Source organism: Sebastes umbrosus, chromosome 19, assembly GCF_015220745.1.
Source record: "Sebastes umbrosus isolate fSebUmb1 chromosome 19, fSebUmb1.pri, whole genome shotgun sequence".
In the NCBI taxonomy this organism is placed as follows: Eukaryota; Metazoa; Chordata; class Actinopteri; order Perciformes; family Sebastidae; genus Sebastes; species Sebastes umbrosus.
Genome location: NC_051287.1, coordinates 17721472 through 17747892, shown reverse-complemented (window position 1 = coordinate 17747892; position 26421 = coordinate 17721472). Strand labels below are relative to the sequence as shown.

Below are 26421 nucleotides of genomic sequence, written 5' to 3'. Positions count from 1 at the left end.
GTAGGCCAGAAGCGATCACAGAGAGATGAGAGTTTTATTGAACAGAGGTGTCTGGCATTCTGTACACAGACGGGCACTCTTGAGTGCCAGCGGTGATTGGTGTCTATACCTACGAGTTCTGCTGCAGAGGTGGAGATTGATGTCAACCACTGACACCTAGTTTAATCAAACCATTTGTTGACTGACTCATCTGCCTTCAAAACATGTGTAGAGGTACAGTGTACTCGATGAATGATAATTGTATCACCTTATTGATTGTGTGATCTACAGACCATATAATCTGAATATAAACTTTTTATTTTTTATTTGCTGAAGTCATCAAGATTTTTCATCAACAAAATATGGAGCATGGATACAATAACAATATAAATTTCCTGTTCCTTACAATTCTTAGCCTGTACAAAAGGCTGCTGTTTCAAAGTTCACCTTAATTGCGTGCATGAGTTTAAAGGAGCAATATGTAGCGCTGACTGCTAGCTGGCTGTGTGTCTCAAATACCCGCTGCCATGGTGAACCCAGCTGCACACGGACCACAGAGAGATGTGTTGAGGCCTTTCAGGTCAGGTAGAATCTAATGTTATGTTATCTCTGTTGATCCAGTTCATTTGCTTGTTTCCATGGCTGCAGAAGGTTGTGTTTGTGTGCCAATTTGTTAAATATATGGCAACGGGGTGTCGAAATGGGCAGTGGACGGGATCACACCAGCCAAAAGAAAAACAGACGTTCCGGACCCGAATGGGAATTTCAAAGGAGAACATGCTGGCTGTATGTAGCATTGCTGTCGGAGAAGCCAGTACAGCGGAAAACGCTTATAGTGATCACGTCTGTCCGAGTCAAATTGATCACTATAAACGGATGATTATTATATCAGAATCTTTGTTGCTGTGCATCATTTATCATGCAGATTACCACCTAATTGACATTTGTATATTTATTGCATGAATACAAAGTAATGGAACGGACGGTATTGCTAATTACTGGCTCGCTGCCAATTCTTCTCCCTTTTACCTCACCAACGGTGAGGCATTGCCGTTTTTGGCCGGCTCTGCAGCGCAAACGTTCATGCCGGGGCTCCTCGTGCGCTCACCCGGTAGCGGCATGGATGGAGACGGGCGCCCTGCGTGTGTGTTGCAGAGCCAGTTGAGGATTGGAAAAAAGTTTAACTTTGGGGGCATTACGTGAGCAGCCATTATCAAACCACTCGACGAGTGCGCTTTCCCGATGCGCATTCTTTTTTCATTCAGAGATGACTTTCTTTTTCCCATCACGATGTCAATGTGCACGCAGCATCAGCCTCAGGTATCCAGGCGGAAAGCGAATGGTAAAAAACAAAATAAAAAATAAATTAACGTTAGTCTAACATAGTTTTAAAATGTTTTTCCGTATGTTTCCATGTATGAAAAGACCCCAAATGAGCACTGTAAGCAGACTAATTGATCACTATAAGTGAATTATTTAAACAGCATTTGTATAGGAATGATTCTGTCCCAAGCTTTTTGATCCATATAAGCGGTTGATCACTGTAACCGTGATCACTATAAGCGGTTTCCACTGTATTTCAATTTAACATGTTTCCTTAATCTCTGATGACATATCATGGTCATTTTATGATTTATTACAGTAAGTATATTACATATCGGTCCTTTACTTTAACTTTACGTAAGAAAGTAAAGTTTCTTTTAAATGGCCAAAAGTCACAAAGTACTAAAGTTTTAAAAAAAAAAGTTATGTTTATGACAATGTGAAATTACTCTAACTTTACAGGAAGTTAACATAAAAGTCTAAGTTGAACAAACTTCAAGGCAAAACATAAATTTAGATTGTCCATCTTTGAAGCTTGTTTTTCAGTTTTTAAACTGCAGAATCTTCCCACGTCAAAAAAGAAAAAAAGAGCTTCTCCTACCTTCCCTGCATGGGCTCCCAATTAATGTTAAATAAAACTTCAGTGTATTTCAGATCACACTGCGCTGCATGTATCCCTCCACAACCCCCTAGATGATCTTCATGTATCTCAGTTATACAACTACAAGCATAAGAAATTGTGTTTTGATATTCAGCCTAAAAACCTAGCCACTGACCACCGAGTAAGCCTTTAACCCTCTGAGACCTGATTTTGTCTTTTTTAGGAGGGTACAGGGGGTCTTTAGGGGGAGATAGCAGGTCAGCAGTAGATGTCACATAGACGTGGTATACATCATCTGAAAGCTGAGAACCTGAAGATTAATTTGAGCTCATGCAGCTGAGCACTGTGTGTCAAGTTGTTCAAGTCATTAATAAAAAATAAAAAGTAATTAATTAATCAATTAAAATAAATTGTAAAAGTGAATAAGGGTTTGGAACATTATGATAGAAGTCTATGATGGCCATTCCCATGCTCGATTATGTCTCAGAAAGTGTTGCAGCAATTTTGGGGTTGATACCATTTGTTACACGGATTTGTTGCTAAATTTAACCATTTTTTTACCACTCGAGAATAAAAAAAAAAAATCAATCACCCCTCTAAAATACCACATTGAGACACCAAGACCTTGAGGAACACCATAGAAAAAGCCAAGCTGTGATTTTGTGTCAAGAATTGTATTTTTCGGCGAGTAGATGGCGAGCATCTCTTTTCAGGAAACTGCTCAGAAACCCCCTTATTGTCAATCTACTTAGGAGAGCCATCCATCCTCTGAATGCCCTAGGTCTCTTTTTTGTGATTGTAAAAGTTTCATGAGGCTGTGATTATCCTGGAGTTCACAGTGATGTCAAGTTTAAAAAAAAAGGTCTCACTATATGAAATGGCTACTATGGGGACTAACATCATCACACATGATAGCTCTAAAACTGAATCTGCTACAGCCTCTGAAAGACAGTAAAGTCGGTTGGGTCTCAGGGGGTTAAACTGTCTATCTAAGACACTTACTCAACAAGGCCTAACATTTCAACAATAAAGTTGGTGATTTAATGGTCATATCATTGATGAATCATTGAAATACTAAAGATAATTGAGCCTTTTGATGTCAGGTAATCCAATCTGATCTCAAGACTTTTTTTAATCAGCTTCATCTAGATGGTTTTATCCATCTTATTTTGGACTTAAGTATTGTTATTGCACAGTGTTTTGTCTTATGTTATATTTTTTGTTGCCTGTGTTTTTAGATATTGCTCCATCCTGAGTATCATTTTAAAAATATGTATTGGTGGTTATCATTTTTAACATATACTGTAGGTTGTGTGTTTTTTTCTATCTATTAAATCAGGTTGTCCTTGTGGAATTCTCTGTCAGCACTAAGTTCATTCAAAATGCAACCTTTCAAAACGTTGCATTTCTAATTCAACACTCTGCATATAAAAACAACTGTCATTCCAACACTGACAAAGAAAGCTGCTCACTTTTAAAACCACATTAAAAGTTGAAAAATGTGGTCAAAGTCTTAAGGCGACTCTACTGGCCAGAGGCCATAAATCTGCGATGAACTGCCGCCTCGTCAAATTGTCATAATAAAAGTTTATGAAGTGCTCAAGGGCATTTTATTTGTACGTGGCCATTGTCATTGAGTAAAAAATTAAAACTCCCCTTATCTCTTTGCAGCATACTGAGTAGTTTTCCTTTCATTTTAGAAAAACAATTTACACTGTCATTATCATAATACAATTAGCAATCTTAAACCACTTGCCAATTCAACCATGTTTGGACTGTGTAAATCCAAACTCAATTAATTTCTCCGTCAGCAAAGTCTGAGAGCTGTATTAGTCAGATTACTGACAATTAAAAAGAGCGAGCTTTGTGTTAAAAATACTTGGGCCTGTCTTTTTAAGGGACCAATGGATAAAAGCAATTTTCTTCTTTCACTATTAATAAAGAGTCTTCTTACTGTGCCATGCCGGGGTCAGAGGCTCACGGCGAGGGTCAATCCACAAAGAGACGTGTGGTTCAGAAAAAAACACACCACGAAGTGGCAGCTCGGAAGCCATCAACAAAGAGCAGAGCGTTCTTTATCAAAATGATATCCGTTGTTGATTATCCTGCTTGCAAGCCCAATATCAAATATATAACAGTATAACAATTGCTTTTCATATTGTGGGGAAAAAAAGTCTTTGAATAGAAACATTGTGTGTGTTCTCTCTTTGTTACTCCTTGAATAAATATTACAGTATTTGCTCTCCAACAAGAAGTGGTTGCCTATCATCCTTGGAAAATATAGGATGTAATGTGGGTGTTAAACTTTGTTTAGATGTTTAGCTTATTCAAAATCTAAAGGTTTACTTAATTCACTATGCTTTTTTTTCCTCTGCGTTCTATTGCTTCTACAGTTGGGAAGTTAGAAAGTATAAGGACAGTGACACATTCAGTCTCAGCTACGTTTTTAGGGTGTTTATATCCACATCAGACGAACAGCATATGAATTATTATATACCAGACAATCAGAGATCTCCGCCTACCGATCGTCTGGGGAATTATAAATGTTGCTATAACAGCAGTGAGAACGGCCTATGGATGTACGCTCAGTGGTGCAAAAGCAAAAAAAAAGTTTATTCTTCTATGCCCGGATCTTCCGGTAATCTTCTGCATCCATTGGGCCCATAGAGCAAGCACACTGGCGTTTCAATTGAACCACGCCTCCCAGCCCTCGGTCCATCCTCGGTCTTGTTCACATGAACGGAGGATGGAAAATAACTCTGGATGTGGTATTGGTGCATTTTACAGCTTTTAGGACCTAATGATTTGAATAAGGATTATTTAAGTGTTCATACAAGGATTCACCTCAAACATATTATCCGCTGATTTACAGGCGTGTTTTTTACCATTGTGAGTCTATGAGAAAAAGTATTTTTGGGCCCAATGGCATCATGGGACGGACCCCGAAGTTATAATTCCACTGTCTGGTTACTATGTGAAACAAACTTCCTGGAGGCTTGGAATGGCCACTAACAAACCCACGCCCCATCCTGTCCTGGATTCGGACAGGCCAATCACAACCGTTCATCTACATACAGGGGGACGTATTATTGGTTATTGGTCAATATCGTCTAGGATGCGGCTCCTTTTTCTATAAATATTCCCCTAATTTTTGGGGAGAGACCTTAATTTAAAAAGTTAACGGCTTAAATGAAACCATCTTATTTGATGTTCAGTAAAAATAAAAAAAATATGTGAAATAAGCTCTGACGTGTTTGACTGCTAGATGTCAGAAGACATTGGTATCTGCTCTGCTTTTTGCTTTTTTTGCCTTCAGTCTCGTCTTCAGTGATTGCAAAAACATGCTCAGTTGGATTTAGGACAGCTGGCTCACTCAGCCAGTCAAAAGCATTCCAGTGTTAAGTCATAAAATGATCCTTGGCTGCCTTGTCTGTATGTTTAGTATCATTGCCATGGGGCTAAAGACGTGAACTCCTTCAAACTCAGGATTTTTTAATCTAATAGTCATATTAAATGGAGCCAAATGAATGAAGAACACCCAATACTTTCTGGCCGCACTGTGTGTTTTTCTTAGAGGTCTTCACAGGTCCGCTCGATTCGTAGTAACCAAGACACGACCCAAATTATATTTAGTCTAACTCGACCTCAGTGAATTTTCGAGTTTAAATAAAGGTTAATAAATTGTGTAAGCTGGGTTCTGTTGTGTTGCCACAGTCCAGTGGTGGAATCTAACTAACTACATGTACTCAAGTGCTGTACTTAAGTACAAATTTGAGGTACTTGTGCTTTACTTGAGTATTTTCCTTCAATGCCAATTTGTCCTTCTGCCACTAGGCTACAATTTAAAGGGTAATACTACCCATTTTGTATTATTATATTACAAATTAAGATGTCTGCATACAAAACATATAAAGAGCTTATACAATATGACACTACCCAACAATATACTGTATACTGTGGAAGTGCAATATATAAACAAAACGTATGATCATTATTTGAGTGGATTTGAGTGGATCAAATGTGAGGATTTCCTTTTAATAATTTTGATTTATCTTTGATTTATATGTATTTTTAATGATTTGGAGTTTTTGACTATTAGTTGGACAAAACAAGTAATGTGAAGTTGTTACTTTGGGCTCTGAGTAATTGTGACAGCAGTTCTCACTATTTTCAGAATTTTTACGAACCAAACAGCCAATTGATTTATCAAGAATATAATCAGGAGATTGATCCATATTGAAAATTATTATTAGTTGCAGTTGCACAAAAAAGTTAACAGTAACAGTAAAATGCTGCTGACACATTAGAGCATGGTGGACATTTGAGAACTTTTAATATTTTAAGTGCATTTACCTGAAAATGCTCACATACTTTTACTTAAGTAACATTATCAATACATGACTTTCACTTTCATCAGAGTATTTTTACAGTGTGGTTATTAGTACTTTTGCTTTTTAAGTAAACAATCTGACTACTTTCTCCAGTGGGTTTGAGCGGGCTCGCTATCTGCTCTGATCATGTGATGAGTCATAATTTGATTCTTGAGGTGAGATGGAGAGTGTGAACTGTGAAATGCAGGGAAAATGACATGTGGCATCTAGGGTCTAATTATCCTTGGTTCTATCTGGACTGAGTCTGACTGTTTTAGGTCCTTTTTGGACTTTTCAGGTCTTTTCAGGTATAGGTTTTCTATTTTGGATTGGTCTCTGGTGCACCCCAAAAGGTTGAAAGTTGTGTTAAAATCAAGCGGCAACCTCCAGTGCTTAGAAATGAAGCCAACGCAGAAGTGCCAAAAACTGCAGTGCTTCGAACGGTCATTTGAGGCCATTTCAATCCCCATAGACCCCCATGTTAAAATGCCCAACTTAACAGCAGACATAAACATGTTTACAGCCTGGTATAAAAAAATAAAGCTAATTTCCCCAATCATGACAACTGTACTGGAGTGAATTTTTATAAAACTCACTATTGAGTATTGGTACTTTACAGTACCGCAATGAGTGATTTCGACAATTATAGACCTGCATACACACAAGCTTCCAACTCCCACAGCTCCAACCACCCGCTGCTCACCATGGCTAGTGGCACAATGCCACCCAGGTCTTGCGGCGCCAGGCGGATGAGAGTCGGCACCTCGATGGTCAGGGTGCGGGTGAGCGGGTACTCCACCTGCCACGTCACCTCCCTCCCACCCTGAGTCATCATCAGCCCGTTCACCTCCAGGTCCACCTGCAGCACTCGCTGGTAGCCCGGTGCCTCCGCCCTGCAAGGGTAGAGAGGGTAGAGAAGATTATGTGTTAGGAGGAGCGGATTTAGATAAAAGAGGAGGGCAGAAAAGAAGAGGTAAAAGAAAGATAGGTGGCAATCGGAAAAGCACAAGCGAAAAGGATAAGAAGACAGAAATAAGGTGGGAGTCAAAAAGGATGAAAAAGTAGATGAGGTCAAGGAAGGAAAAAGCAAATCATGGAATAGTGTGAATACAACAGGAAAGTACAAAAAAGGAAGGAGATGAAGACAGTGAGAATATAAATGAAGGTGGAAAAGAAAGAAAAGTGAGAAGAGAATGAGAAAAAAATTGATCAGAAACAGGGAAGAAGAATCGTGTTAAAGAGAGGGAAAACAAAAGGGAAAGTGGTCTTTATTGTCCATTAACAGAAGTGAGACTGAAAAACAGCGGCAGATAACTAATTGTACATTTGAATCAGGTTTAAAGAAAACATGTAACACACATATTGTACAAGTAGAGGATGGTTCTGTTGTGTTACATGCAGATGTTGCAGAGGGATGTGCTTTATTTTAAGCATCGTGTCCCTCATCTCACAATCTGATATGAAACTAATCGCGGCGCTATTGAAATTCATTCTCACATCCACGCAGAACCATGAAGTTGGCAAAAAAAAGAAAAAGCAATTTATTTTTTTTCCCCTCTTGCAATATGGAGCTTCTCTTGCAGAGATTGCAAAGGCCGAGCAAATAATTTTCTCTCAGCTGATGGAGATGCAAACAAAGCAGAAAAAACAATGAATGTGAAATAAAATCCTCCGAAACTTATTTGATTTGCTGAGTGCTAGGTTTGATCAAGCTGCTGCCTCTCCCTCAGGTGTCCCCGTTGTCACAGACGAAACTCGATGCAACACCTTTTTCTCAACAGCCGCGCTCAGATACACATGCTGTCCTGAGAAATGCAATTTGCACTTGAGGATCTGGAAGTGGCTCACATAGGTAAACATTGATGTTGTACTTCTTTAGATGGCAGTAAAAACAAAAAGTTTCAAGGATGAAATAGATGTATGTATCTTAGACTTTCATACAAACTTATTTATAATACATACCGCTCTCTTTTTTATTTCTGTCCTTAGCAGTATGTTTGTTGTTTGGTTGTCGCACGATTAAAACAAGCCTGGAGAGAGCTCAAATTGAGCATGCGGAAGGGGGGTGTTGGGGGTAAGATCCAAGGTTTTCCTTGAACATATTTTGGCCAAGCCTGTATTTAAAACTCCCCCAACTCCCCTTCACACTTCAGACGCTAGCCTCACTTCAAAGTGCAGATTTAAGGACCCACTCTGGTAGAAAAGTATACAGGAGGAACAGTTTTGGAAGCTGAAAATCAGTGTGGATGAAAACAGCTTGGTTGGCAATTCTGGGTCAGGCAAAAAAAAAAAAACAAAAAAAAACTTTTCTGTTTCAGTGGGTAATGTTCTGAATTATACTAAATGTGTTTCCAAATGCCACTGAGGAGCTTTGGCTCGGGGCGATCAGAGGTGAATGTCGGTGTGAATCTGGCCGCACAGTGCTGTTGAGATATAATTCTGTTTGAACACAGAGGAATTATTCAGGTATACAGTACCGAGGTGTAGAATATCACAGTTGGTGGTGGTTCTTTGTGATATTTTTCACATTGTTGGAAATCTTCCAGTAACTTTCTCTACCAATTTTGACCTGAAACACATCCATAACACTTCTCTCCCACAAAGAAATCAACTTACACCCAAGGATAAGGATGGTGGGAGTTGATATTTTTGTTATATTGTCAACAAATCCCTTGAAATCAACAATGAGTTAATCCTACTAACACTCCATTGTTGTCAAAAAACAATGAAAAAATGCATAAATCCAACGCACCATTGCACTGTGCAATATATTTCTTTATTCTGATAAACATGGGCACTGCAGTTTCTTTTCAGATGCCACATTCACCGTCCAGCCGCCTTTATTACTCAGTAGAGCACCAAATGTGTATTAATCCTTGGCAAAAAATAGTCCCCAACAAATGCAATATTTGCTCCTGTTTGAACAATGCTTGCTAAAAACTACAGTGCCCAGCTGTTTAAGGCAGGGGTTCTCAAAATTTTGTGGGCCAGGGACCCCTTACAGGTGAGAAAATTATGAAAGGACCCCCTTGTAATCATAACACAGATTAAACAACATTTGTACTCTCAGATGCCATTGGAACTATTTATATTGCAAAACTTTTCCACCTGAATACTTCAGACCTGTTTCATAGTGATAAACAAAATCACATTTCAATTTAAATCATGTTAATACCACTTTCAAATTGCATTTGGACTCAACTTGACAGCATTTACTTTGAAAGTAATTAATTTAAATAGCTTTCAGAAAATGAACAGTAGCAAGACTGGCATAGTCCTAGTAAATCTAGATCTTTAAAATGACCAGTCCAAAGCTGACCTTCAGTACGTGCTTCAACTTTAAAATATTGAACTTATTGCCGCGTGTCACAATCATATCAGAGTTTCTATTGGCCCAATATGGGTGGGAGTAATGGACACAATATGCTTGTTTAATGGTGCAAATGCTCCCCATCTGCAAATGATTTTGCGGACCCTCTGACAGAGTGCCACGGACCCCTGGGGTCCCCAAACCCCACTTTGAGAATCAATGGTTTAGGGAACTACTGAGCCTTTTTAGAAAAATTAAACTATACATTTGTGACTTGTTTTTAAAGATGTATATCTTCAAGTAGGAATAAATGGGGCTGAGCACCACATGCAGAATCTGGAAGTCGGAAAGTATTGAGCGACACGTTCTCCAACATGTTTGGTCCCCTAATTCACAGGGGCGCCCATAATGGAATGTGTTGACTGTGAGAAAAAATATAAAATAATAAATAAAATATAATTTAATATTTATTGGCCAATGTTTTTTTTTTTTTTTTTTTAATATACAGTCAAGACATTACATCCTTCCTGCAAAAGATGTATGGGAATAGAAATTATCGTTATCCCCCAACAATTCAAATTGAACATGTCTATCTAAATAAATTTAAAATTATAAACAGTTCTATGTTTACATCGTTGGGAATAAACATTTTGTACTGTAGAAATATCCCAAGTCCAAAACCTGCTAAGGGATTTATCAAATAGTCAAAATCAAAAGCGTTGCCAAATATTTCTGCAAGTTAGTTGTGATGACATAACCAAGAAAAACACGAAATAACTGAGAACATTATGTTTGCACTTTTCTAACCATGTTTTCGTGTGGGGTGCCGTTTACCAATTTGTAGGCAAATTTTTTGCTCTTTGAAATCCATGTCCTTTTCATCAAAGTTAAACATCAAAAGCAAAACGGAGGAACTGCTGAGAGCAAACATCTCCCACAAACCCATACTGTAGATTTGCAGATTGTAGTCGTTGCTTAAATGTAATGTTAAATGCTACTTTTAGGCTGAAGCTCAAGTCCATCCGTCACTCTCTTTTCCTTTTCAGCTTCTTTCCAAGATAGAGCAGCAGCGGGATATCCTCTGCTGCCTGACGACATGCGGGGCTCAGAGGTAGTGACTGCAGTGATTATGTGGTTTACGCTTATGGTGTACAATTACAGCCAAATCAATTGCTTTACAATGAAGCTGCAAACAATCAGGGCTTTAGTGCTGAACACTACAATACAACTCCCCTTCACTCCCTATTCAAGCTGTCTTTTTTTATTGTCTGTAATATTGTGTCTTTTTCTTGTCGTTGCTCTTTTTTCATTCCCTCCGTTTTATCTTAAACCTGCAGTAGGCAGAAGAGTTTTGGCATCATTGGGTAGAAATTCCATAATTCCTTTCAGCATATTGTAGTTCAAGTGTTCTGAGAGATAACTAGACTTCTGCACCTACTCATGGCTCTGTTTTCAGGCTTTAAAAAATCTAGCCCATGGCGGGAGACTATGGCCAATCACAGGTCATTTGAGAGAGAGAGAGCGTTCCTATTCGCTGTTCATTCAACGGATGCAGCTCTCAATCACTCGCAAACTCCGATCAAGTGTACTGTTTAGCTGTAAAATGAAAGAAATTGTGACCCAGCAACCATGTTGAGTTTAGTTGAGGAAATACCAAGCGCCGCCCACCAGCCGGAGCAATATTTCTCATTTTACAGCAAAACAGTACACTAAAAGATGTTTCTGAAAACATTTTAGGTGAGAAATAGGCATTACTGTAACAGAATATTGATTCATATTTGATCAGCGCTGCCTAGTTTGACCGTTTTATCAGGGTTCGCGAGAGATTGACAGCTGCTCAGAGACGGCAAGGCTCCAGCTCGGCTCTGATTGGTTGTTTTCCTCCAGTCTGTGAAATCTTACAGATGCCATTAGGAGCACCGGAGGACACCGGAGGACACAGAGGCACATGATTTTTTTTTACCTTTCTCATGCACTACTGTCAGGATATAGTGACTGTTTTATAAAAACAACTTTTTGTAATCATATTTGCTCCATTTCTACCCACTGCTGCTTTAAGCCTCTGGCTCGCCTGCAGTGTTATGTCCCTGCCAAAAGAGGGCAGTTGGCTCTCTCTCTCACCCTCACCCCCTTCACCCAGCCTGTGTTTGGGATGATGAATGTCTGCAGCCCACCGGTCGGAGAGGTCAGCCTACTTCCTCCATGTCTCATTAGGAACATAACTGCACCGTGTGCCCTTTTCTCGGCCAGATTACCATACAATTCAATACACTCACTGGCAACTATCACTTCTCCTGGCCCGAGGTGGATGCAGAGACGGAGACGGAACTCGGAGCGGAAATGGGGTTAAAAGGGCTACAATAAAAGTCTCCCGGATCACAGAACTGACTGTGCCGCTACAAATGCGAACAGCGACAATGCCCCGTTGTCATATAGCAGGTTTGTTGTGGTGAAATGAGGTGGAAAATCGGTCATGTCACTTTGAGGAGGCTTTTGAGGTATCTCCATTTGTCAGTCCTATTGTTGGGTGTGAAAGCACAAACAGAAAAAAAAAAAAGGTAAAAGAATCCACTCAGAGGAAAATGCGCGCCGACTTTCAATTCTGTAAGATACATTTCAAACACGCCCTTGTAGTAACAAAGGGCCTCTGAGCGGCAAGAAGAGGCACAACAGCGAGAAGAATGACAAGAATGATATTCCTTTTGTTCAAAAACAGGAAAATGAAAGTGGAGCTAAGCAACACAAAAGCCCTGTTAAACATGCAGCCATGTTTTTCTCTTTTCACTCTTAACACCTCCGTGGGTATCTGGCTCTGAGAGAAGGTAGAGATAGAAGAAGTCGGCTGTCTCTTTTGGAGACCCGAGGGGTTTCCTTTCATGCGCAGCAGTGATTTGGTTAGCACTGACAACAATGATACATCAAAGACCCGAATCTATTTCAACACAGCGCATCGACAGTGAGTCCAACAATAGAGGGAGAGTCTGTACAGTATTGTGTTTGTATGCACTACTAATACCTCAAACAGCTCCATTCAGGTAAAAGTGGATGTATTTTATTTTGTAGGGCTGTCAAAGTTAATGCGATAATAAAGCGTTAACGCAAATTCGTTTTAACGCCACTAATTTCTTTAATGCATTAACGCAACTTATTAGGTTGTAGTGCACTTTAGTTTTAAAGCTAGAGTGAAGATACTGGCATCCTATGACATTATAAAACCTAAGGAATCCATTGGTACCAACCATGTCATACTAGCTTGTCACAAAGGAGGTTAAATAACGCTCCAAACTTGGTCTAAATTTTGGCAAGGAAAAACTGTCATGGCCATTTTCAAAGGGTTCCTTGACCTCTGACCTCAAGATATGTGAATGAAAATGGGTTCAATGGGTACCCACGAGTCTCCCCTTTACAGACATGCCCACTTTATGATAATCACATGCAGTTGTGGGCAAGTCATAGTCAAGTCAGCACACTGACACACTGACAGCTATTGTTGCCTGTTGGGCTGCAGTTTGCCATGTTATGATTTAAGCATATTTTCTATGCGAAGTGCTGTACCTGTGAGGGTTTCTGGACAATATTTGTCATTGTTTTGAGTTGTTAATTAATTTCCAATGATATATATACCTACATTTGCAGCATATTTGCCCACTCCCGTGTTCCTAACAGTATCAAATATAAAAATTGGGCAATTAATTTGCGAATAATCGCGATTATCTATGGACAATCATGCCATTAATTGTGATTAAATATTTGAATCGATTGACAGCTCTATTTTTTTGGTTAATAATAGGGAAACGAGAGGATTTACTTCAAGGCCAACTACTTGTTTTCTCAGCCAGCGTGAGAACATGCTGTACATAAACTCGCCGGCCGGAAAAAGTTGCCCGTGACCGCATGTTTTGTGTGGTCAGATTTCTGCGGTGGGTTTTCCTGCCAGTGAGAATATGTTTGTTTGAGGATGAGATGATGTTTGTGTTTGTGACCTTGCACACACAGTTTTCAGTGTGTGTTGATTGACTTAGGGTCAGACGAACAAGTGAGGCGGTCATCTGCGTGAAAAGTGCATTCCAAGTAAGATATGTTATGATTTGTAGCTGGCCAACATTCAATGACTGAAGACATTTTTTTCATATTTAAAACCTGTTGGTGTTGATCTATCTGCAGATGGTATGTTTGCCATAGCCTGTTAAAGTCTACTGATGGCAATCTTGATATTTTCCACTAAATATGTTTTTGTCTCTGAATGAAAGGCCGTAATGAGCAAGATGGTTATTAGTTATTAATTCGATTTTTTTCTTTTATTTTGATCACTTGTTTTGTGTGTAAAATGTCAGCAAACAATAACCATCACAGTTTCCTTAAACTCGAGGTCTTGTTTTGTCCAAAATTCCATTTACAATGATACAAAACAGAGAAAAGCAGCAAATCCTCACATTTAAAAGGCTGGGGATGTGTGGATATTTGGCATTTTTGCTTAAGAAAATGACTTTGAATCAGTTTACTTTTCTGTTGATTGAACTATTTCAGTATTACTTTTTTTCCTTTAGCAAGTAGACTTCTTGGTCCAGACCGGTTGGCAACGGGAAAATGTAAACAGATGGAGAAATTGTATGGACAACAGTATGCACAGTTGCCTTGGCCATAATTGAATCCTGACATGCGAGATTAGCTCAACAAAGTAGGTGTGACGGTGGGCGGGATGAGCAACTCCTGCTGGCCATCTGCCTTCACATAAAGATCCGTCTCCTGTTTTCATCACGCCGCTGTTGGCTAAATCTTCTTTTTCAACTCTTAAAAAAAAGTGTAAAATCTTAATTAGCAATTATTTGAGGGTCTAAATATGGACAAGGAACCAGAAGTCCTCCACACTGGCACTCACTAACTTTATTTAGTAGCAATGCTTCAGTTGGTAGATCTTCATCTGGTAAGATTTCAGGGTAATTTGGGGGGGATGTTTGGTGTTAAACTCCTGTCATTAAGACTCTACTGACAATTGGAATCTCTGCAAACTGAGCCCTACTTTCTGTTGGTTATTTATTCCGTTTTTAGTTGTAAAATTAAACCGATGAGTGTTAATGGACCTCGTAAGCTTTTCTCAAGGAGGCAAAACAGTTTACAGCCTTGCTTGTAAAGTTTTATTCCAAACTTATTTCAGTAATAGCGACATTAAAGGAACACTGTGTGACATTTCGGGGGTCTATTGGCAGAAATGGAATATAATATTAATGTTTTCTTTAGTGTATAATCACCTGAAACTAAGAATTGTTGTGCTTTCGTTACCTTAGATTGAGCCGTTTATATCTACATAAGGAGCGGGTCCTCTCTCTGCGGAGTCCACCATGTTGCACCGTCCATGTTTCTACAGTAGCCCAGAACAGCTTGGGCCGGAGTCGATAACGTTACTCGTTCTCGTCGCTCCCTCTCTTGCTTCACCACTCACGTTTCTCGTACATACACACTCTAAGCACTGCTCTGCTCCAAATGACCTATGCTACTCTTACAACAACTCTCTTTAGAGAGGGCAATTCGCATTTTCGCGTCAGCCACTGTAGCTCTCCAACACGCTTGGCACACGGGAGAGGCTTCAGTTGGTTGCAATCTCAACCTCACCGCTAGATGCCGCCAGAGTCTCAAGATTCCAGGAAGTTACTGCGCCAGGAGAGAGATATACTGTAGTTCCAGTGTGAAACTTCCCTTAAAGGGCCTATATTATGCTAATTTTCAGGTTCATACTTGTATTTTGTGTTTCTACTAGAACATGTTTACATGCTGTAATGTTCAAAAAACCCTTTATTTTCCTCATACTGTCAGCCTGAATATACCTGTGTTTACCCTCTGTCTGAAACACTCCGTTGGAGCGCATTTTGACAGAATTGCGTTGCTAGGCAACAGCTTGGGTCCATGTGTACTTCTTGTCAGCTGGTGACATTCACATACACTGCAACCAGAAATAAACTGGGACACAATTAGAATGTTTTACGTTTAAAATTGTGTCAAGGGTCTAAATATTGTATATTCGTGACATCACGAATGGGCAGAAATCCTGACAGCTTGTTTCAAATGCAGAGTTTCTGAATATGGTCTGTGTGTATTTCCCTGTGGATTGAGTGTTTTGATACTTTCACAGTATTTATATAGCAATTAAGCCTGCTTTATAATAAAAAAAAACATGAAAATCTCACTTTTTTATAATATGGGACCTTTAAAACTTTATGCCTCTCTGTTTCTGTGTGGATTAAACAAATTAGATATGACAAGTTAATAATAAAATAATAAATATTATTTTGTGTTTATGACAGAGCCAGGATAGCTGTTTACCCCCCTGCTTCCAGTCTTCATGCTATACTTAGCTGATTGACTCTCTGTTTTAGCTCCATATGCACACAAGCATGGTATTGATCTCCCTCTCGGCACGAAAGTGACCAAACACACTTTCAAAACTTGTGGAACTATTCCTTTAATGGCATTCTCATTGTGTGTGGGAGAAGATGTTACATAATTACTGCTCTTTCTTGCTTTCTGAGTGCCCTGTACGTGGTGACACGGATGATATGCTTTTGCAGCTGTTTTAATTATTTGTAGTTCACTTACCCTCCAGCTGTGCGGCGGAGTGTTTTCTGCATTTGGAGTCCGATGTCAAACAAATACATTTTGATTCTAATTGGTCCGAAGGCCTCTCGGGAAATCGTATAATATCTCCAATGAATGAAACCTTGTGTAAACAGGAGCTCCATCTGCTGCTTACCACAATGTAGTTATAAAGGTCAATGCACATTAATAGTGGAGACTATATCTCTGACTAGTTCATTCCGAGTGTGGGAGTAATGAGGTCATTCAACCTGATGTGGGCTAGTTGGGGGTCGTTAGGATATAATGATTAATAAATTAGGATCTGGTGTAGCAGAAAGCATATTTTGTGTGTGTGTGGGTGCATCCCAAGGGTGTCCAGGCTGCTCTCTAATGAGTTTCACTATCTCAGGTCTAATATCAGTCTCTTTGCCATGATGATGCTAATGAGATCCTATTGAAACTAGCAGAACTCGCTCCAGACACTACCGCACCGGTGAACAGCAGAGCATGAGATGCAACTGAACGTGATAGTTTGGCGAAGGTTATTACAGGCGAGTTATTCTGCCAGCAGGGCCATCGGAGGACCTGTGGGGCTTGAGAGGTTTGATGAAGGGTGACAGAGAAAGAAATAGACCACAGAATGAAACAAAAACGTACAAATATAGCTCAAAATTTCGAGTAATCTCGACCGAAACGGACCAAATTCTTCCCCCCAAAAGATGGCTCAGTGAGCCACGTCACAGTTGTTAGTCATAAATGTATGCCCGCTCATAAAACATTATAATCCTAACCTTGTGCTGTCTGGGTGTGGACTGGTGTCTCTCCATCCTGTTTCATCCGTGTGGATTGGATGTGTTTATGGAGCGATAAACACTGACATGTGACAGACAGATAATGTAAGAGATCATAAAACGAAACCTTGTCAAGAAGCAGATCAAACGTAAAATAACCAATTTATGTATTCTGGAGATTTCCCCCAGGATCTATCAAACCTGCGACGTCAGCCCTGTCCCTGTCAGTACAGATTAGTTTGCTTTCGCAGTAGGCCCGCAGAGTGCCAAAAACATTGGTGGGGGGTGCAGAGGGTGAAAAACGAAAAACCTGAAAGAGATATAATGCAGTTCTTCTCCCAAATTGCCTTTTTGGTCTATCTCTTCTTCAATACTTTCTGAAATAACCCCCCTGTTTTTTTGTTTTTTTTTCTGCCGCTGCATCTTTCCTCTCTCAGCTGCCTACTGGTCTATTTTCTTTCTTTTTCTGTGCCATATTTTTTCCTATATTCCTCTCAAACGGTGTGTGAAATGAGAGGATTCGGGCTTCCTGCATGAAACAGATGCGGCTCCACGCATCAGCCAATCAAAAGGCAGCGGCGCCACACTGCACCGTATCGCGGCAAAAAGCCAATCAGAGCCTGAAAAAGCGGCCGAGGAAACGCAGACATTTCCCGGAAAATTGGAGATGTTAACATGGTGCAAAACGTTCACAGTGAGCTCATCTTCTAAGAGTTGAATCTGAGTCAGATCATGACCAGAAAGGCGATGTAAAAAGCAGCGGGTGATTTTTTTTTTTTTTTCACCCATATGACCAAAAATCATTTTTTTCATCATTTTTTTTTTTTTTTTTAAATATATCTGGAAAATTGCAATGTTTTTCCCTCAACACACTGCTTCTGAAATACCCTGCTTATCACATAGCAACAGGGTGCCTGAAAATGTATAGGGATTGATCTCAGGTGGGGAAAAACAGAAACATATCAAAGGAATATTTCAACTTTCTCCTCTAAATGAAAACCTCAAACAGAAAAGGCAAAGACCTTCACAATCAAACACTGATAACTCATAAATATCCTTGTTAAAAGCAACTAAACATAAATGCATCCCACATTTGTCATCAACATAATGGAGTTTATATTGAAAATGTCAAAATGTTAATACAAGTCGTTCACTGTCAACACTTGGTCCATCCATAGACTGCATATAAGAAGTGGACGTAGTCGCCGTGACATCACCCGTTGGTTTGTGGTCTGCCGTTTTGAAGCAAATTGTCAGTTTATGAACAGATAGGAGACCGTGATGTTAACAAAATGTTCACAGTTTCAGTGGTTGAAAAATAAATCCCTAATCTGTTGCTAAGGTATGCATAAATTTAGAATAACACAGATTATAAACTGCAAACAGGGAATACCGCAGCTAGTTTGTATCAGGAGAAAAATGCTTTTAACCTCTGAAAACAGAAATAAAAAGCAGCCTCTATGAAGCCTTTGAACATAAGTGTTTACTTTTACCTCTGAGTCAGCTGCACTGTAGTGCGAGATTAAAGAATTTGTGGAGGTGAGGGGAAATTTATTTTTCTCCCATTCTCTATGGATATATAATTCCTTGACAGTCAAGGTGTTGAGAGCCCACACTAACGCCTGCTTGAGAGCCACCCAGTACCGTCGCATTTTAAACTTTGTGCTCTAAACGGCTCTCAAGGACCAGCCGGTGGTTAGGAGCCCCGCTTCAGACGGTGATTACAATACAACACAATCAGCCGGCGTATAAACGCCCGTCTTCTATCCCCCCGTATTGATTTCTTTGAGCTGTAGGAGTGTTAGTAAAATTCTCCACAGGGCTATGGTGCTCATCCTCTTATCCTGGACAATAAGATCAACTCAGTGTGACTGGCTCATCTCTCTCCCGTCGGAGTGTAAACTCTCCACCAGAAATGGCACTTTCTTTCTTTTCTTGTTACTCACATACACAAAGATGACAAGGGATTAGATCAAGTTGTTCTTTTTCATTTTGCCTCTCAGTTGCTGCCTCGTGATGAGTGCGATTTTAGGCTTTGTGTGTCGCGGCCTGAGAGGTATCTATTTGATCGCACTTGCTGTTTTTTTTTTTTTTTTTATATTTCTATCATCTCTTTTTGCTTTTGGCTTACCGTTTCCCTCGCTTCATTCATCCCCCCCCCCTCTTTTTTTTGTATTTCTTTGAGTCAATCTACCTCTCAATGTGCCACAACATTGTGGGAACAGAGGACATTTGCCATGTAATCATTCCATCCCTGCCCAGTTCACTTGTCTTTCCTCCTCTGCTCTCATGAGAACATCAGTAGATTTATGTAGTAGGGTTGTCAAAGTTAACATGATAATAACGCGTTAACGCAAATTAGTTTTAACGCTACTAATTTCTTTAATGCATTAACGTAACTTAACGTAACGTAAGCAATTTTTAGGTTGTGTTGGGCTAGAGTGAAGATACTAAAACCTGACCTCAAGATATGTGAATGAAAATTGGTTCTATGGGTACCCACGAGTCTCCCCTTTACAGACATGCCCACTTTATGATAATCACATGCAGTTTGGGGCAAGTCATAGTCAAGTCAGCACACTGACACACTGACAGCTGTTGTTGCCTGCTGGGCTGCAGTTTGCCATTTTATGATTCAAGCTTATTTTTATGCTAAATGCAGTACCTGTGAGGGTTTCTGGACAATGTTTGTCATTGTTTGGTGTTGTTAATTGATTGAATTGAATAAATATACACATATATTTGCATTAAGCAAGCATATGTGCCCACTCCCATGTTGATGTTATACAATATTTGTCATTGTTCTGTGTTGCTAATTGATTGATTTGAATAAATATACACATACATTTGCATTAAGCAAGCACATGTGCCCACTCCCATGTTGATAAGCTTATTAAATACTTGACAAATCTCCCCTTTGAGATTCATTTTGAGCAAATAAAAAAATGTGCGATTCATTGTGATTAACTGTGGACAATCATGCGATTAATCATGATTAAATATTTGAATCGATTGACAGCCCTAATATGGAGTTGTAACATCTACACAGAGAAGGCCAAAAAGAGCATTTAAATAGCTGGGAAAAAAATATATTTTGTATATATACTCTGCTCTGCACTGCCTCTGATGTTCTTGACTTTTAGCGAGACGATACAGTGCACAGCCTTGGTCTGAGGGGTCTGTCAACTTGAAGAGAGATGACCTCCACTAAGTGCTTGCTACGAGAAGTATGAAGCGCTTGACTGATACATTCCTTTGAGAGTCCTTCTTCTCCATTTTCATAGTCTAAAAATATAAGTTCTGACTGTGCCTTTTTTTTGGATCATTCTAATAGAGGCTACAGTGTTTGCTTTTGTAGATGGTTGTGCCACTCTGCATTTATCCTGTAATGGTGAAACACTGTCTAATAGATGAGCAGGCCAAGTGTGGTGAATGCAAGCTGGCATGTGGCAACAACCATGATTGAATGGTAGAGATGCAGATCCTCTTGTGGCCTCTAGCTGCGGGGCGTCAAAGCGTGACCTTGACTGTGTTATTAAAGTTGCAGAGAAAATCATTGCTTCGAATTATTGCTCACAATTGTGCTTGTTGTGCACACAGGCACTGCCACAGACACTATTATGTCCATGCTTTCCCATAGTCCATGTACACAATCACAGTCAAAGTTCCACTACACTGGAGTGCACAATGTGGGTGAATTTCTGAACAAATATGATGAGTGTTAATAAATCATTGCTAGTTATGTGTTAATGTAATAAGCCCTCTGGCTATCATGTAAATGAAGCGGCTGTGGGGAGTAGTTCTCTGAAGAACTCCTATTTTCATTAATGTTGAGTGGCGGTGTACTTACTGGGAGGTTTTGTAGCACACACATATTCTTAGGTCTTTTCGTTAAACATGTATGTGTGACTAGCTATTTAGATGTAAATTTGTCACTTTGTGGCTGATTTCTTTTATTAACCCTGCTTGGCCACAATCTGAGAAGAGGTTAATTGGAAATTTCAGTCCAATTACACAACACTATTTTGTTTTTGTGTTCTTGCACAGCTCCTGATAAAGAGTGTTACGGCTCAGCAAATTTTCCCAAGATAAATAAAGGTTAAAAACGATCAACAACACATTTGTGCATTTATCTTCACTGATATAATTGAATGGCATAATCAACTTCTCACTTGGATCTTTGTTTTTTTTTCTTAAATATCTGTTGCAAGAGGCCAGTCAGTTAGACTGTTATCAGGTCATTAAATGGGGTGTTATCAGTTTCAATAAGCCTCATAGATGTGGGTTAGAAGGGGCCTGCTACACCCACTAGTAGGTTTTATCATTGATTCACATGGTCGATCACCGAAAGGAGTAAAAGAAGACGACAGTGACTTTAGTAATTATGATTATTGGTTTGCATCCTGTTGTGAAACCGACATGTAGTTGTCTTTGTTTCCACAACCTTAAGTTTCACCTTCACTTTTGAAACGTAGTTATTTTAAGCCAAAACACGATCGTTTTACCTAAACTTAACAAAGTGGTTTTGCTGCCTGAACCTAAAGAAGTTATTTTGTTTGTGTTCAAAAGGTAACATTTCATGCAGTTTTACGTGTTAGAATGTGTTGCTTTTAAGTTTTGCTTTCACTTTTACAACATAGTAGGTGTAGTAGGCCCTACGCACGAGGCTTATAATGACTGATAACGCACATTTAATGAGCTGATAACAGTTGAATCAGTTGCAGCGGCATATTCTCAGCTGTCATCGCCACAAGAAGATCTTGTTTACTGTAAAATGCAGAAAACTGTGTCCTCTGGCTCCAGGTAAAAGAAAAAAAAGTTCTACAGACAGATATAAATTTTAACTGATCTATGGGTTTTTGAAATCTGGGTATTTTTCTTAAAAATAAAATAAAATGTTAAATTAAAAAAAATTCTTACTGATCTTGAGATGTACCACAAGAGAGTTCTGGCTGAAAAGAGCTTTTGTATTTGAGAATTCAATAAATTATATTGCATTTTTTATTATTTTTTTATCTATATTTTTTCAAGGTTAGCCTGATCTTCTGTGTTCACATTACAAAGCATGGTAGTGTGAGTTGTGCCCTTGTTGAAATACTCTGTGTCTCAGTTTTTTGCTGCCTCTTTCGTCGAGCCTCTCTTTGCTTCTCAAGTTCTAATGAGGTCTCCATTTCTCTTTCATTTGAGTTAAGCTGACTCCTGTTGCTGTGTTGTGGGTTATTTCATGATGCTGATGGGTCATCGTTAGACTATTTTTCATCTCACACTTTGTTTGACTTGTTTCTGACAGAGTAAATCAATATGACCAAACAGTAGCACTAATTTCCCTCTGTGGAAGATTTCGCAGTGTGTTTGCTTCCTTTTGTGTATCATTGAAATGGTTCGATAAACTTTTAATGTTTGTTTTTTCAAAACAACTAGTGGAGCTTTTAGCTTGGTTTGGATTCTCATTAAAATGTACCAGAATCTTATTTATATTTTCAGGTTTTTACATGAATCATCTATGCAACCCTCACTTTTATATGCAAGATTCACCAGTGTGTGTTACCTTGAACCGATCCAGTTTCATCAGTGACACCGCTATGATTTGTGTGTGCAAATCTCCACCTCTGCCTCTCTCTCTCTCAGACACTCGGAAATAAATATAAAAGCAGGCAAGAAACCTGCATGCATGTGCACGGCCCAACACAAACACTAAATAAACAAACTGCTCCCTGGTTCAGTTTATTAAATCGGTGTATCTGGACAGGGTTAATAAGAATGCTGGCCCTACTGTGACCCCCTTGCTGACCTCAACCCTTACTTCTGCTCCTTTGCCTCATTAATCTGTCAAGTAAACAGAACCCTCTCCTCCTCACCCGCTGGACGAGGGAGGGAATTGATGAGAGAGGGAGAGGCACACGGATCCTTATTTTGCCGTCCCTTACATTTCTCTCCATCTGGTGTTAAGCACAACAGTTGAGCAAACAACTCTCGAAGGTGTTAGTCTGTGGATGCGTCTCCGCTTCTCACCTACACACACACACTGATAAAAAGAACTCTGAATCCTGAATGATTTCCAAACAAGCTGAATATAAGCCAAATTACTGTACATTTTCCCCTTAATGATAAAACAAACACCCATTTGGCCTATAAATACTTTTTTTTCTTTGTTTCTAATTTAGTGTGATTCTAGCATTAGCCTCACTCTATTAGGCTGCAACTAATGATTTATTTTAATTATCGCTAAATGATCATTTTCTTGGTAAATTGATTAATGTTTAGTCTATGAAATGTCTCCGTAGAGCCTGGAATGACGTCTTCAGATTTCTTGATTTTAGGGATGGGGGGAAAAAATCGACACGGCATAGTATCGATACACGGACGTCAAGTATTGATCTGTTATTATAAATCTATAAACGATTAACCTCTTAACTTGTCACTTGACCTCTGACCTCAAGATATGTGAATGAAAACTCTGAGATGAACAGTGAAAACAGTATATTATTAGATAAAACAGATGTTGACACATTGCATCGCAAAATGTTTAAAATTGCAATATCGTGTCATGAGGCCTCTGGTGAAACCCACCCCTACTGGATTTGATTTACAATTTACAATATGACACAGAACAGCAGCAAATGCTTACACTTGAGAAGATGAAACCAGCAAATGATTGCCTTTTTTTGCGATTAACAATTACTTGATTATTAAAATAGTTGCAGATTAATTTTCTCTTGATCGGCTAACCGATCGATTGACTAATCGGTGCAGTTCTGCACTCCAATATGGCTGCACAATTAATCGAATATTAATCGCGATCACGATTTTGGCCTCCTAAATTAACATGATCGACTGCATGACGTTTAAAATGCTCCGCTCATAGAAAACTAAATGCATAAATCAAGCGCTTCCTTAACTAACAGCTAGAGATGCTCCGTCAATCACCAGCCGATCGAGCCGGCCAGTTTTCAGCAGTCTAATATTCATATAGCCAGTAACGTCACACACACACACACGTCGTCTGTGTGAAAGTTCTCTAGCGTGAGTGAGGAAGACATAAAGCTGCCATTTGTCACAACTGCAACTCCAAAATAAGCCATGGAGGAACAACCTTAAAAACATTCGGAACAACTAATTTAATCAGAAACGTATTATGTTGTAAATCATTCTCATGACGCTGCTCAGAGTAATCACAGTGACCGGCTCGTCTGCTGACAGCACGGAGCACATTATGGTGCGTTCAAGCTCTACTCAGTAAAAATGAGCATGGTGGGCAATGGTAAATTATAACCCTATCACGGTGCGTTCAAATGTAAACTTGTAAAATGCTGTTTTTGGCAAGAAACTTGAATAAATCCAGTTGTTTGAAGGAGATGTTTTCACAGTAATATAAAATAGATATTAGAGAGAGAGAAAAATATGACCTGTTTAACTTCCTAACACTAAACAGCTTATAATATATAATTAGAACTACTAATGCCAATATTTTTTTTTAATTAGAGCAAATATTTCAATAAAAATACAATCATTTATGTCCTAATCATTTGATTTGTGTGTTTTTATGCGAATAACCACTATAGATGACAATTCTAAAGTAAAAGGATAACACTGAAAATTTTTGAAGGTTGGAATTTAGCACAACATGAAAGCAGCACTCTGTTTATTAAAATATGAAATTGCAATAAAAATATTTTGTCCCTAAAATCTATGAATAATCGTGATAATAATCGCCATTTCAATATTGATCGTGATTATCATTTTTTTGCCATAATCGTGTAGCCCTACACTCCGAGCAGTATTGAAAGTGTCTGTGAATGCTGTGTACTGGAAAGCCTTTGACAAGTTCCTGCACTATACCTGAAATATGAAATACACGTCAAAGAGAGCTCTAAAGCATTAACAGGAGGCAAGGATTCAGCGGATGATTTATTAGAAGATGAAGTGGATCAGAGGGTTTGAGCCGTGGGTCCCAAGGCCAATAGGCCCGCCTTATCAAACACCACCAGGCTCCATGGCCAATCTCCAACTGTGGGCAACTCCACCAGCGCTGGCTCTGCTTGCTGATGAAAGTCAGATTGAGGAATTACAGAGCGTTGTTAGGAGGAGAGGAGACCTTGATTTGCTTTCACTAAAAAAATGATTAATACGCTCGATTCCTAAATGTATAATCAAAGAAACAAGACTGCCGAGACAGAAACAATCATGGTGGGGCTTCCCTATCTGATTTTTTTCTGTGTTTAATTCATTACTTCATAACATGGAAAGACCATTTTATAAATGTGGCCCCTGAACCACAACAGACTGACTCGATAGATAACCGAAGCTGTTAACCTCCTGTTGGTTTCCAGTTGATTTCATTACCTGGATTAGCCACAGAGCCAAAGTCTACTCCCGGGGGGCTCAATCAAGCATGTTTTACTTCACAGGCAGATCTACTCGTTCACTGATATCATGCAGGTCAGAATCCACACAGTAATATCCAATTCACGTCTTGAGCCATTAAGGACGAAGGCTGTGGAGGAGGAGGAGGAGGCAGCAGTGCGTATCTCTGAGTAGGAGTATGTGGTATAAATTATTCCCCCCGAGATTAAATTTATTATATTTCATTAGTGGCATCACGTCCGTTTTGATATCAATTAATGACGACAGGTTTGTGGGAATGAAGAAGACTTGTGTTTTTTTGTCTAGACTAAAGGAGCTGTTTCCTTTTATGGAGCCTTTATGATGGCATAAAGATTTAGAAGGCAACACATAGGACTCACATGCCACTCATGCAAATTAAATTACATGCGATCAATGCTGCGGATTCATCTAGCGATCACTTATTTAGTCTCCCGCCTTGGACTGCTGTAGAAACCTTTTTTTTTAATATGAGAAGGGAGACAGCGGGAAGGGAGCATTCCACCGATGCATTAGTGGCCCTCCGGGTAAAGACGGGGAAATAAGATGTCTGGATGATTGCTTAAAAGGATTACGGAACGTATTCAAATATTTCTTCATAGCAAATTGTATGCTACGGTAGCACCTGTACCTGTGATGAAACAATTTAAGAAAACAGCAGTTCACAAACATACAAATTAAACCACCTGGGAGGGTAATTGCTTTGTCTCCCCTATCCATCATCTGTAACTTTTCGAAAAGGACATTCACACATTCAAGGACATACATCCACGAACACACATAAATGCATCTTATCTCTTCCTTACTCTGCATTTATTGCATCTCTTTCTCCCACACACACACACACACACACACACACACACTGCATCTACATTTTGTCTAATAGAGGGGTTTTTTTTTGAGCCAGCTTTAATTAAACAGATTACAACACAGAACTAATCAAAACTGCCACGCTCTTCATGGCTCAAACTAATGGTAGTCCATTCTTTAATTTCCCACTTAATCAAACACACATAAATAGGTGCATATGTGATATCCCCCCCCAACCCACCTCAGCAGGCAGGTCATTAACATCCGTGCTTCTCACTGATGCAT

General features: G+C 39.4%; 1 protein-coding gene across 1 annotated transcript in view; it reads right to left on the bottom strand.

Annotated features, from left to right (window-relative positions):
• The window catches only part of si:dkey-112m2.1 (transmembrane protein 132C), a 179929-nt gene that overhangs the window by 43004 nt on the left and 110504 nt on the right, over positions 1-26421 (bottom strand). Inside the window, exon 5 of the mRNA XM_037753121.1 lies at positions 6977-7166. Within this exon, the coding sequence (XP_037609049.1) occupies positions 6977-7166 (190 nt within the window). The remainder of the gene's footprint in view (positions 1-6976; positions 7167-26421) is intronic.